General features: G+C 39.1%; 1 protein-coding gene across 4 annotated transcripts in view; it reads left to right on the top strand.

The window, feature by feature from the left end:
- Rbm33 (RNA binding motif protein 33) overlaps positions 1-14,587 on the top strand; it is a 104,581-nt gene that overhangs the window by 15,972 nt on the left and 74,022 nt on the right. For 2 of the 4 annotated variants that reach the window (XM_055612567.1, XM_055612566.1), the window contains exons 3-6: positions 2,071-2,119; positions 7,609-7,685; positions 9,601-9,913; positions 13,091-13,210. In XM_055612567.1, coding sequence (XP_055468542.1) covers positions 2,071-2,119; positions 7,609-7,685; positions 9,601-9,913; positions 13,091-13,210 — 559 coding nt within the window. The remainder of the gene's footprint in view (positions 1-2,070; positions 2,120-7,608; positions 7,686-9,600; positions 9,914-13,090; positions 13,211-14,587) is intronic. The other 2 variants (XM_055612569.1, XM_055612568.1) reach the window with 1 other exon arrangement.

The following is a 14,587-nucleotide window of genomic DNA, read 5'->3' as shown; positions in this document are numbered from 1 at the left end:
TGTCCTCTTCCTGCCTTGGATTGGTGAGAGGGGAGGGGCTGATTTCTTCCTGTTTCCCTAGGTGCTTAACATAGTTTGCCTCCGGTAGCTGGAGCTGAGGACAGCTATGTGAGCCATTCCTGGAGGACATGGTGCAAGTCCAGAATGGGTTGAAAGGGACTAGAGTGAATGAGAACCAGTCTCCAGAGGGGAGGAGACTGGGTTCTCAAGCACTGGCCAGTCATTGAAAATTGGTTTCTTATTTTTCTTTGTAGTTTTTCTGGTGTAATTATGAACATTTCTCTTATTGCCATCCCAATTAATGTGTCCTGGGAAAGTGGTGTTACCTTCCAGTTTCCATTTTTTTAAAGCTGTGGCATGGAGAGATACTCATTTTCAAAGAAGTATTAGCATTGGCTGGTAGCCTGTTTTCCTGCCCTTACAGGAGGAATCTAACATATAAGATAATCAAATCCCAGATATTACCAGTTTTAAAATGTTGGAAGAAACCGCAGAAGTCAGAAAGTTTTTTTTTTTTTTTTTTTTTTTAAGTCCTTGTTTTGTATCTCTCTGTTGTGTGACCCTTGGCGGGTTCTTAAGGTCTTGTCCATATTTCTATTTATGAAGTGAGGTTATGAGACTAATTAACAGGGTATCTTATAGTAACTCAGAGCCTTTAGAGTATGAACTGAATGTTTTGCCAGGTTGTTTCTAGTTCTGAAAGGCCTTTTATGGGAGTGTGCTTTTCAGCTTCATCTCTGTATTCTTAGAGCTTCTAGTATTGTTTTCAGTAATAGTAAATTAGTGATGGCATTAATCTCAAAACCTATAGAATTTGTTAACCAGAACCTAAATAGTTTTAGTAAGAATATTGGCACAGTTAGATTTTTGTGGGCCTCTCTGTACCTAGATCATCATGAGTCTAATTGTGTTTTTCTTGTTTATGTTGGCTTATAAAGACATTTGCTTTTAAAAAGTTGATTTCCTGGAATTTTAAAAACAACAACAAAACAGCATAGTCTAGTGGTAGCCATTTTCACTTAACAAAAATGTTGTTTTGACATTTTTTCTCTGTCTTGGGTTCCTAGATGTTGTGTATGCATATATAGTATCACATATGTACTAGTGATAAGAATGTAGAAACAGAATTTGGGAACAAATGGGAATGGGGATAAGAGGGAATATGCTATATACCTGAATAGAATGTTCTTATATAATCCTGAATAATAAAAACAGTTTAAAAATGAAGTGGAAGTTATTTCAAGCTTCTTGGTGTAATAAAGGTTCCCTTGAGCCTGGAGAAAACCTGCTCCTAGTCACTTCATCATGAAAGCATGTTGGGAAGCCTAGCAGGTGACCACTATGATTTACATACCACATTTCTTAGTTACTGCATGCAATTTTACAACCTTATCATAATTTTAAATTTCTTTCTATGAAAGATTTTTTTAAAAATTAAGCTCGTGTGTGTATGTATGTGTATGTATGTATGTATACCTGCCATGTGAGTACAGTGCCTTTGGAGGCCAGAAGGTAATGTTGAGTCTCCTAAAGCTGTACTTGAAGGTCAATTGTCTGACAGGGAACTGAACTCATCCTCTTCAAAAGCAAGAGGTGCTCTTTACTGCTGGACTACCCACTACCTTGGCTCAATTATTTTAAATTCATTTTGGTTTCTGCTAGTTTGATGAGTATCAGATGATTTTTTGTGGGTTTTTTTTTTCTTCTTGATTGATGATATTGAGTACCTTTTTCTTTACATCATAAGTTTTTAAAATAGGAGGAAGCTTAGTTCTTCCTTTATATGTATTTCTTATTTTGCCAATTATTCAGCAGATACAAAGGGATTAAAGTATTCTACTGTGATGTTGAGCTTCAGCTAAAATCTAATAAGCCACCTTCTGTTATTGATCCTGACCTTAGCTGACAGATACTTGTCCATGTGTCCTTGAAAATATCTATTCTGTTTGTAGAGGAAAGAAAGTATAGCTGCCTGCAAGTTCCCACACCCTGGAGCCTTTCCTGGATTTCTGAGTGACTACTTATCTTCTAGTCTAGTAAGAGTGACATTTTGCATTTCTCTTTCCTTAGTGAACTGGAAGATGACTTGCTTGGAGAAGATTTACTGTCCGGCAAAAAGGTAAAAAAAAAAAAAAAGATAGCTTACAAGAACTACTTACTTATAATAAAACGGACATACCACCACCAGTTGTGAATGAGATGGAGTTCTAGAAAGCTGAGCATGGACCAGAAGTTTGTAAATGGAGTGATTGTTTTGTTGCACAGAGCCTCACAAATGTTCAGCATGTATTCTGCCTTGGAGTTACTTTTTCAGCCCAGCAGAATGGCTGCTTATTAGTGGTTGCTCTGGGTATTACCATGGAGAGCAAGTATTTTATTCTTACTGTGTCCAGTTCACTCTAGCAGGTATCAGAATTGGGATAACAGTAGCATAAAACATGTTTTTGCCTTAAAGGAATGTATTAGGTTTGATACCTTAAAGGAATCAAATGTAGGTTTGATACTTTACATGGTGGTTCTAGAATGCACTTTTTGGGAATATTCACTGATAGCTTAAAGATAAATTTGCCTAACTATAATATGTAACAGATCTGCATATAAATATGGGTAAAAATTCTCATGGAAACTTTTCTAGACTTAAATGCTTTGAAGCATTATCTTTAGTGTGTCTGTCTGTAATATACTTCCAATTTGTTTCTTAAATCATGTGAAAGGTAGAAATGTAAAGCAAGAGATGAAAGTGAGAATTTTGTTTTCCTTTTTTTTTGTGGGCAGGTGGTATGTCTACATGTGCTTGCATGTTTGGGTGTACTTGTATGTACATGTGTATGTGGAAGTCAGGTTGACATTGTGCATCTCTTAGTCACTCTTCACTTTATTTATTGAAGCAGGGTCTCCTGCTGAACCTGAAACTAGCTGATTCAGCTAGTCTAGCTAGTCAGTTTGCCCCAGGGATTCTGTCTCCCTCTGCCGAGCTCTTGGGTTACAGGTGGATCACTGCCCACCAAGTTTTTGCAAGGTGCTGGGAATCTGAACTCCAGCCTTTGATTGGTGAGTGCTTTATTCACTGAGCGACCTTCCCAGGTTCCCTAACATGAAATTACATAGTTTGGTTTACTAAATAGTTTAAAAGTTTTTTAAATTTTCACTTAATATTAACATATGGTATATTATTAATGGCATTTGTAAGTGTGTGTATATGTACAAGCGTTTGAATATGAGAAAGAGGCTATGCATATAGACATGTATGCTTATGTATGTTCATGTGTGCATGTGGAGGCCAAAGGTTGCTACTATGCAGTCTTGTTCAATTGCTTGCCTTTATTATTTTGAGACGGGTTTCCTCACTGAACCTGGACCTCACTGTTTTAGCTAGACTGTCTAGTCACTGAGCCCAGGAGATCATCTGTCTTGACTTCTCTAGTGGTAGAATTCTAGGTTCATGCTGCTACTACAGCTGACTTTCATATGGTGCTAGAGATTAAACTCAGGTTTTTATGTTTGTGTGGCAAGCACTTTATTGAGCCTTCTCCCCAGGTCCTCAACATAATTCTTTATGCTTCATTTTCAAGTCTTAAAATTATTAGTGCGCACATTGTCAAGAACTATGCTGAAACTCATTATACTTTCAGTTAAGACTTTTTCAGCCAGTATATTAGACTTGTCCTGCTGTCGCTCTGTCTGTGACTCTTACGCCTCCTCAGCATTTTCTCTAGTAATTGAATGTGACTTAGAATTCTTCCTCAGTCCATCCTGCCTGTCCTGCAGTGTTGTATGCACTCCGCCCCACTGATCATAGCGTATGCATCCCTTGGTTTTGGGCTTTCCCCATTTTAACACATGAATAGTTGAACAGTGTCTAAATCATAGCAACTTTAAAAACACCAAAAGTACTTAAAATAAATTTTTGAGAATTTTATATATGAGTACTGTCTATACAGCATTTCCATCCTTTCCTCCCTCAGCTTCTCCGATATCTCCCTCACACTGAGGTTCTTTAATTGTTATTATAAATATACACATACATCTACACAATCCACTGAGTCCATATAGCTTAAATGTGTTTATGCTGACCACTTGGGATTAGATAACCTATCAGAAAAGCTTGTCCCTGGATTCTTTTACTTTAGCAGTCATTGCTCTTATTTGTTTTTCTAGGATGGGGCCTTGTGAGACCATTGTTGTTGGCATGTCAGCTGGTTGTCATTGTGCAGGTCTTAGCTAGATGACCATATTGTTAAAGAATTCATGGGTGCAACTCCCTTACAGATATAGAAGACCTATTTCATCATTAATGACCTGGTTCTCTGGCTCTTACAATCTTTTTACCCTTTCTTCCCAGATATTCCTTGAGCCTTTGGTATGGAGGTTGTGTTCTAGCTTATCAGCTGGGAATGGGTACACCACAGTCAGTTGTTTTCTGCATTTTGACCAGTTAGAGATTTCTGTAATGGTCTTTGTCAGCTGCGAAAAGAAGCCTCTTTGATGGGAGGTGAGAGCTACACTTGTGAGTATAAGGATAGGTTTTTAGAATGAAGTTGGGAATTACACTGTGTGCTGCTTGGTCTTGTGTCAACTTAACAAAAGCCAGAGATTTTGAAAGAAGGAAACCTTAATTGAGAAAACATCTCTCTAAGATCCAGCTGTAAGGCATTTTCTTATGTAGTTGTTGAATGGGGAGGGCCTAGCCCTTTGTGTCTGGTGCCATCACTCTACTGGTGGTCCTGGGTTCTATAACTGAGCAAGCCATGGGGAGCAAAGCAGTAAATAGTACCCTCCAATGGCCTCTGTATCAGCTCCTGATTCCAGGTTCTAGCCCTGTTGGAGTTCCTGTGACTTCCTTCGATGATGGACTGTGATGTGGAAGTGTAAGCCAAATAAACCCTTTCCTCCCCAACTTGCTTTTTGGTAATAGAGTTTCATTACAGCAGTAGAACAAACCCTAACTAAGACCTACTGGTTTAGGAAAGTGTCAGTAGTAGGTCCTTCTTTAGAGTCTGTCACCTCACCAACTACAATTTAGTTGGCTAATTGTAAAGTTTTCTCCAGTTGAGTAGGCCTTAAGTCTAATTAGGTGGTTATTGGCTACCATTGAGATATCAGTGCTACTGTTGCACTCTTGGCTGTATCTTGTCATTCTGGTCTTTATTGTAATTTATAGGCTTTATAGCTATGTAGAACTTGTAATTACTTTTCTCCCTTGGCATCTTATATAGCATCTTTAGATACCATGACAGCTATTCCTCAGGGAGGGGCCTTCCAGGTCAGTTTTGGCTTGATTCTTTACTAGCAATGAGTCTTATCTTTGTTTTGGGAGGCAAGTAAGGGTTTTGGCAGCTGCATATATTGTTAGGGAAGTCTCTTTAGATTCCCCTGACCAAAGCTCAAAGGGAGGTTTCCCATGCTTGGCACTGTTAGATAGTCCATGGCTCTTGAGGGAGCATTATCCCCTCTTGTGGAGTAATTTTTTAAAAATTATTTATGTATGTATACGCATACTTATTATATATGCATGCTTTTTGTTCTGCTTTGTTTTTGAGTCAGGGTCTTTATATAGCCCTGACTGTCTTGAAACTTACTATGTAGACCAGGCTGGCTTCTAACTAACAGAGTCTGCCTCTACTAGTTCTACCATGCCCAGCAATATAGTGTTGTTGTTTTAGGTAAGCATAAAAATAATGTGTTTCCCCGTGGCTTTTTCAGTCATCCTCCCTCCTTCCTGGGGACACAAAGGGGTCTCTGTCGTAAGTGCCAATCTTTGGACCTTTTTGTCCACCTCTTTAAACCCCTGCTTCCCTTTGGAAAGTCATCATTCTTAGGAATTTTGGAGGGGACTTTCTATTTTCTTGAGAGGGTGAGGAAAAGGATTTCATAAGCACTCACTGCCACTCTGGTCTTTGCTTGGGATCGGTTGAACCTTGCTTTCTTGACTGTTTGAACAGAATCCTCCAAAGCTCCCTGCTTGCCTGAGAAACAGTTCACTCTAATTCAGTGAGTTGTGCTGAAAACCATCTCTGGCTCTTTGCTGTACTGTTGTTTCCTTTTGAGGATTAAAGCTTTTCCAGGGGTGCGGGTGTTTGTTCACTGCCTCCCGTGTCTGTTCCTAAGTATGCTCAGAATTGAGAGAAAGGCTCAATCCTCAGAACTAAGATTTGATGACTACTGGGACCTATCACAGCATAAATTTCATTGTTTGATAAGTTACTACTTAAATGACTTTGGATCAAGGAGTTTAGAGTTTAAACGCATAAGTGTATGCATATAGAATCCTTTGAACTTTAAACATGTGCATGTGAGTGTTCACACACACACACACACACACACACACACACACACAGAGAGAGAGAGAGAGAGAGAGAGAGAGAGAGAGAGAGAGAAGCAGCCCTCCTTGAATTTTACTGTATTGCTAATTTTAGAGCATTTCCTGAGGTTTTGTTTGCTGAGTTGGAGAGTAAACATAAGCTTCTCCATAGCAGGCCTGACTACTGGGTAGCATCTGCTTCATTGTCAGAACTGGCCCCTTTGGGTGGCTAGTTGTATCACTACAGCAAATTCATTTTAGGTCTGTGAATTACAGATCCATCCTGCTGTGTTGGAAGCATAACTTTGGGTAGCTTATATGACTGCAGAGATAGATGAGGTCTCTGAATCTAATTTTCCTAGAGTTATTTTTGACTATTAGAAGTACTGTAATAAATACACAGGTTTAACCTGTTTAACCTGTTTTACAGACTATAGATGGCAGATTGTTTCATTTAAGGAGTAGAAAATCAAGTCAGTTTTTCTTCACTTAAAGTGTGTTTGTTTGTGTGTGTCTTCCCTTTAGAAGGGTGTGCCCCTTTTAAACTTAGGAACACTTTTAGTAGAGGAAGAAAATGGAACCGCCCCTCAATCTAGAATATTGATACCCAGCCTAAAATTTAGAACTCTAGAAAATCATTCTGTTGCTTCTGCATACTAATGAGATAGGTGACAACACTGAAAGGGTTAGCTGTTATTTGTGTTTTCATGCCATCTATATGGGAAAGCTTATGTTATATTCCTAATGGGTTTACCTTCTGTTCCAGTGACTTTACAAACAGCTTATATCAGATTTCTATCTCCTATATTGTTTTAAAACTTCAGGTTTTTGTTTCTGTCATTGTTAGTCATTTTAAGGCCACCAATCTTTTTTGAAGGCTGACCTTGAACTTACAGAGATATACCTTCTTCTGCCTCTGAGTACTTGTGCCATTATGCCAGCCAAGGCAGCCATTCTTGTTTGAATATTTTGGTTAAGGAAAAATTGTTTGGCAGATTCCCTTCCAGGGATAGGGATGTCTTACTTAACCTTTTTCTTTTGTGCTAGAATCAGAATAAATGTTATCATTATACTTGCTTGATATTGACTTACCTGTGACATTTAAAAATTTCTCAGAGGTTAGCCTGTTATGCTATATGTATGGGCTCTCTGGATTCTCTGTGGCAGTGCCAGACTGAACAAACCTGGATGGCAAGAGGTTGAGCAGCAGGAGGTTAGAAACAAGCCTCTCAGGGTAAGCTTGTGCTTGGTGACAAGTATTTTTATGGAAGTGACACACATTAATTAGACTTCTTGTTTTAATTTAGAATCAGTCGGATTTGTCAGATGAAGAGCTGAATGATGATCTTTTACAGAGTGATAATGAAGATGAAGAAAATTTCAGGTACTCAATGTTAAGTCATTAAAACTGGACCATATTTAAAGAAGTTGATGGGAACTGTTTATGTACTTTGTAATTATAATGAGTAACTGAATAGTGTGGTATTGGACTTCTAAGGTACAATTACATTCTGAATGGGATATTGCTGGGGAAGCCATATAGATTGTTCCCATAAATAGGTCAGTGGCTTAAAGTCACGGATGTCATTCAGAGCAGGTTTTGAAGGCCCAGTGACCTGTCTGCTTAGAGTACAGTGGTCTCTGGCTTAATGCTGGTCGCTGCAGTCTGATGTTGCTGCCTCTGTTTTCTTTTTAGACAGTTTTTACCTGGAGGGAGGGAGCTTGAGAGACGTATACACATCCTCCCAGGTTTTAAACGTGATTGCAAATACATCACAAAAGCCATAGCTTTGAAACCTGTTTTCTTACATGACTTGTAGCCAAAAGTATAGTTTTAAATTATTCTACCAGTAAGATGTGTCTGCCAATTCTTTTCTTTGATTTCACGAATTATATTTTGAACTTTTGAACTTTTGAGTGAAGTTGGCCTTTAAATGTATCTTTGAAGTTTGGCCAGAAGCCTAAAGTCTATGGTGTGCTCAGTTTTGCTGTATAGGTTACTTGCTGTGAGCACAGATTTACTTTGTCGTCTTGAATTTGAACTCTTTTTTTTTAAAAAAAATATTTATTTTTAATTAAAAGTTTTATATGTAGTATTTTGTCTGAATGCATGTCTGTGTACCATTTGTGTGTCCTGAAAGCAAAAGAGGGTATCCCGTCTTCTGAAACTGTAGGTATATTTGGTTGTGAATCACCAAGTGGGTGCTGAGATTAGAACCTGGGTCCTCTGGAAGAACAAGCCAGTGTCCTTAACAGCTGAGGCATATCTTTAGCCCCTGCATTTGAACTCTTACTTTGAAATATTTACACTTTAGGATTAGTGATATAAATAGATATAATATGGGTTTTGTGGCTTTAAGACCCTTTGCGGTCTTTTGAAGAAATTGCTAATTTGTTTGGTTTAGTTTTTGAGACAAGAATCATATTGTAGTATATGCTGTTCTGTAACTCATGTCAATTCTCCTGTCTCAGCCTCCTGAGTTCTAGGATTATAGGTATGAGCTACCGCAACTGGTACTTTATCAATTATTTTTAAAAATATACTTGTGACTAGCATATATTTTTTGAATGTTGATATACTTTCATACAGATTTTTAAAGTTTTGATTTTCTTAGAGCTTATACCTCACATAACATATTTTAAACAGAAACCAAATTGTTCTTAATATTCTAAACTGTGGGGGCTAGAGAAATGGCTCAGCAGTTGAAATCACTTAGTATTCTTGGAAAGTATTCTCTATTTGTTTCCTGGCACCTATATCAGGGTGCTCACAACCACCTGTAATTCAGTTCCAGGGGATCCCATGCTCTCTTCTGGTTCTTGGGTACCAGTCATACATGTAGTGCATGTATTTGAAGGCAATCACACATACCGTAAGATAAATTTTTAAAAAGTCTTAAAAACGATTCTATGCTTTTCTGATTATAGAGTAGTACTCTTGTTTTCTGTTAACAGTTCTACCAGACAGGTTCCATGTGTTTCATTCTATAAAAGTAGACTGAGATGCAAAGTGTTTAGGTTCAATCTTGGATATTTCTCAGCCAGACCAGCTACTTCATCTGGTTGACTTAATTCTTTTGGTCAGATAACAGAGCTGACAAGTGGAGATGCTGTCTGCTTTGTGGGTCAGTAGCTCTGGGCCACTTGGAATCTAGCACAGCTATATTATCTCAGATTATTAGAGTACACTCACCCAGTGGGATGTCTTGTTATCAGTGATTAAGTCTTGCAACTTACTTTATGTAGTGATGCAGCTTTGTTCTACCTCTCAGTGTCTTTCATTTTGTTTTGTCATATAGTTCTCAGGGTGTCACTATCAGCCTGAATAACACCTCTGGCATAGTTACTTCATTTGAGCTGTCTGACAATACCAATGACCAATCCGGAGAACAGGAATCTGAGTATGAACAAGGAGAGGATGAGCTAGCCTACAACAAACCTGAGGAGCAAGAACTGTATGCTCAAGAGTACTCAGAAGAAGGACAGTATGAAGGCCATGATGCAGAGTTGACAGAAGACCAAATAGAATATGGGGATGAGCCAGAGGAGGAGCAGCTATACAACGATGAAGTGCTGGACATCGAAATCAATGAACCTTTAGATGAATTTACAGTGAGTCTTTTCTCTTTTGAATGGCCATAGATAACATGGCTTCCTGCATATAGGTTTCTAGATTGATTTGAAATCTGTTTACCTCCCATGGGAAGGAGAGAAATTAGACCTTATTATCACTGTCTGCCAGTTTCTTTATCAGAGCTATGACAAAGTTTGTGTTGACAGCTTGTTTGGCCGATGGTAATGCTCCTTTGTCATTCTAGAAGGCTGCAAAGAATTGTGACCTTGAGGATTGCACTCTAAGGAAGAAAACAGCTTTGTGTGGTGGAGGCACACTGTCAATGTTAGAAGTACTTAATGCAGAGCTTTTATCCAGGCTTTAGACAAGATCTGATAAAGTCCTTCTAAGGTGAAAAGATTATTGACCTGCTAAAGACATCCTTAAGGTGCTAATATTCCACAGTGATTGATGTCCTGTTTTCATTCATCCCTTTCTTACTGAGAACTGTCTAAACCTGAATAAAGAGGTTGAGGTTAGTTTAGAAAATGTCACACATAATTTGTTATCTGTAATCAGCAAGCTAATATGGTGCTGGTCTTTATTTCAGAAAGATGGCTTTGGTAGGTAGTGTTTAATTTTTATTAAACAGTAGAAAAGAAATGGGTAGTGGTGTAAGATTGGCCATCTGTCATAATAGTACATTATCAGAAGGGGTTTGTGTTTTTAAAAAGTTTGAAATGACATTCATGCTGGAAAGATGTTATTGCTGCATTGTGTATTGCCTAAGGGTTTCAGTTCATTGGGATTCCTTGAAGGCAGGCAGAGTGGAGGTGGGACTGCTGAGATGGACAGTAAGTGTGTAGAACCTTTGCTGGTGGGAGTAGCATTCTCACTTGTGGTGTCATCATTTAGTGTGTGCTTGCATTTGAGGACATTGGTCAACAGCTGATGAATATTGGTCATTTATGTAATGTAGCAGCCTTCTTTATGAGGGCTTGATGATACAGAGCCTGCAAATATTTAGTTCAGTCATGACTGGGCTTTGGTGTCTTGGGCTTGTTTTTTAGAAAGTTTGTATAGTTTGTGGTCAGTAGAGTCATGAAAAAGCATCATGGAGCCTGCTGCCTGTGATCCTGTATTTTAGTAATCAGACCTTCAGTTGATAGTATCTTCTGAAACTAGTATGATTGCTTATGTGAGACAGCATAATTTAACATGCTTGTTGAATTAACCCAAGTTCTTTCTAAAATGGGCTTGTTTTCTTATAGCATTTAACTGTTAACTATTCATTTGTAACATTAGCTGTTCATTTCTTGGGTCCTCTATTCCTTAAATAGTCAACACATCTTTACTAATTATAAGTCATATAAATGTTGAACCATAAAAAGCATGTAATAGAGGAAGCACTCACACAGTATGGAAAGTGTGTATAGGGTGAGTTTGCTCAGCCATTTACTTGGTTCTTGTGGACTTGTAAAGAGAGAACTTGTAGTCATTGAGAAATTTTCCTCTTATGTATTTTGCTGTCCAACTTAGGACCACATAAAGTCCCAGGACTACATAAAGTCCCAGGAATAATACAAAATCTACTTAAATAATTCATCATCCTGTGGTCCAAGATTCAAGTACTGAAAAGAATAAAATAACTTCAATTGAAACATTTATAGAACTCCTTTACATTAAAATGAAATAATTTTTCAGAATTAAAAAAAAACCTTCAAAAAACTTTAAAATTCCACTTAAAAACTCTGATGTACTAGTATTTCACAGCTGAATGTTCAGCGAGCAGTGGCGCCTTACTATGTCTGTGTTGGAGCCAAAGCTATCGTTTCTCTTCATGGTAGTGTCTGAAAGGACTGACCGCCCTGGGTGGGAAGAAATCAGAATTGAGTGGTGGAGTGCTTTGATCTTGTCCAGCAGCTGGGATCTTGTCTCATACTGTCCCTGATGTGCATATTGTCATTAGACCAGTAAACACATGAATAGATTGTGTCCCCATGTACCCTAGGGGTATGTCCATTATTGAATCGTTTAAACTGGTTTCTTGTCCTGGTCAGACTATGTTAACCTGCTCTCCAAAGCCAGAATTAACTCTGAAATGTGTCTTCACAAGCATGGGCTTTCTGTGAGAGCCCATCCCTAAAAACATGAATTTGGTGCAGAACTGGCCATAGAATTCTTAAGACCACAGGCTTTGTAACTGGAAGGGAGACTATCACTTGTGAAGAATGAGAAATCCCAGAGATGTTGAGAGACTGGTCAGCACAGCTCGGGAGGTCTGTTGTATTGTGTTAAGTAAATTTTGCAAGCATCACTGTTAATGAACGTGATTGCATTTTGCTACCTGTACTCTGGTAGCAGCAACAATTGTATTGCTCAGTAGCCAACAGAGTAGTATTTATTGGTGACATTAAAGTGTATTCTCTGTGAAGTTGGTAACAAATGAGATTTCATAAAATGTTGTTTTGTAAAATCATGTTCAAATTTACTATTTGTGTAGAGAGTAGCAGACTATTCCATTGTGAAATGTTGATTAGCATCTCCACTTGTTTTTGATGGGATGCTAACAGATTTTGTTCAAAGTGGAATGCATTGTTGGGGGTCATCATAAGAAGCAGGAGGGTCAGCTCTTCCCACCTCACTACTTGTTGGTAATGCCAGCAGCAGTCTGCTCTCTTTGACAGTATGCTGATCTTTATTCACCTTGACTGCTACCTTGCCTGAGCCCAGAAGGGACAAGCTTGCCTACTGATAAACCCTTTTCATTTCATGCAAAACCTAGAATCATCCTCTCACCCAAGGGAAAGAAAGGCCTGATGAAGAATTCCCGGTAGTGTGAAATATGAAAATCACTTTGCTGTGTCAAAAATTGCCTACCTCTGCTCTTGCTGTTGGCCTCAGGTTGGCCAGGAGCATTGAGACCAGCTCCTGCTGCCAAGCTCCTCAGTGAACACACAAGCCTGGTTCTTGTAAGGCTATTTTCCTTTGAGCTAATTGAGAGAGCTGCTCATCCTGGCCTTGGCTCGAAGCTTCGCCGTTGTTGCTCTCATTGCTGGACCAGATTGTGTGCTTGGTTTGTATGACTGCAGAGGAAGCTTCTGTGCTACCTGCTTGGTCAGGGTATCACAGTAGAATGTGTTAAAATAACTCTGCATGAATCGTACATAAAAAGTGGTTGAAAACACCCAGAAGTTTTGTGAGAAAAAATGTTTCTTCTCTTTAATGGCCGTTAGGATGAAGAATACTTGCAGGCTTATGGTGGGCAACAAGGGCTGCAAGTGCGGGAAGACTGTGAGGCTGAAGATGACTTAGATGAGATTACTGATTCCCAGGTTGCTTCTGAGACCCACGAGGTACTTGTTCAACTTATACAGTTTCCTGAGTTTCTTTCCTTCCAGATTTAAAATGAGCACATATTTAAGGAAAAAACAAAACAAAACTATTAGTGAAAAGTTGATGCATCTTTGAACTGTGCATTGTAGTAGAAACCCAAGCCTGGGCCTAAATAAATGAGTTCTTGTGCCTGGCATCTGTGAGAAGTGTGTGCCCTGGAGTGGTAATGCTTGTTTTTGTTTGTTTGTTTGTTTTGTTGTGTTTCTCTTTATTACTGCATGTGTATGGTTTTGTGTGTGTGTGTGTTTGTTTGTGAGTATCTGTGCATGGCACACACATAGTTGGTCAGAGGGCTGCTTGTAGAGTCTCTTCTTCCCTACTGTTCTGTGGTTTCTGAGGAGTCAAACTCAATTCAGGCTTACATAGCAAGTACTTTGCCTATTGAGATTTTAGCTGGCTGAGCAGCTTAGCTGGCACAAGAGGTAGAGTGTTGAAAGTGATTTTTAGGGCTGGCTTTTAAAAGTGTTATACCACTGCTTTGAAATCAGTGCTATAATTATTTTAATTAGTTCATATTAATTTGAACCATTATTTAAGAAACAATGCAAGATTCCCTGTTGTAGATTCTGTCTTAGATGTTCAAGAAACAGTGATAACTTGGGTTTCTTCAAAACCACTAGGGAATGCAGGCTGATGTAGGAAGAAGATACTGAAAATTATTGTTATGCACAGCAGAAAGTGAGAGACAGTTCCCAGGAGAGAAGCTTAGACATGGGAGTACTGAAGGGTCCTGTGGGGAGGGCCCATGTCTGAGGGTGTGCAGAAGAAATGACTTCTGAAGTACTCTTGAAAGAAGAGTGGGCTTCTGGTTATTCTGAGCTGTTCTCTTACTGAGGTAGGTGAGGTAGGTAGGTACTGTATCTAGGTCTGTGATAGTCTGTAACATCCCCCTTCCCCTCCTGCCCCCTCCCCTGCCAGTGTTTTTCTGTGTAGCCCTGGCTGTCCTGGACTTGCTCTGTAGACCAGGCTGGCCTCCAACTTACAGTGATCCACCTGCTTCTGCCTCCCCAAGTGCTGAGATTACAGCCGTGCACCACCGCACCCGGTTTTCCTTTTTTTTTAAGGATTTATTTATTTATTATTTTATGTGTATGTTTGCCTCTGCCTTTGGGATCACAGGTTTGCACCACCATGCCCAGCCTATACAATCTTCTTATCCCTGGAAACTAACTAACTAACTAACTAACTAACTAACTAACTAACTAACTAACTAACCAACTAACCAACCAACCAACCAACCAACCAACCAACCAACCAACCAACTTACTTCCTTCCTTCCTTCCTTCCTTCCTTCCTTCCTTCCTTCCTTCCTTCCTTCCTTCCTTCCTTCCTTCCCC

The sequence above is a fragment of the Psammomys obesus genome, unplaced genomic scaffold, assembly GCF_907164565.1.
Source record: "Psammomys obesus unplaced genomic scaffold, mPsaObe1.curated_primary_1811, whole genome shotgun sequence".
NCBI classification, from domain to species: Eukaryota; Metazoa; Chordata; class Mammalia; order Rodentia; family Muridae; genus Psammomys; species Psammomys obesus.
The sequence above is the reverse complement of the archived record's forward strand: the minus strand, read 5'-3'. Positions and strand labels throughout refer to the sequence as shown.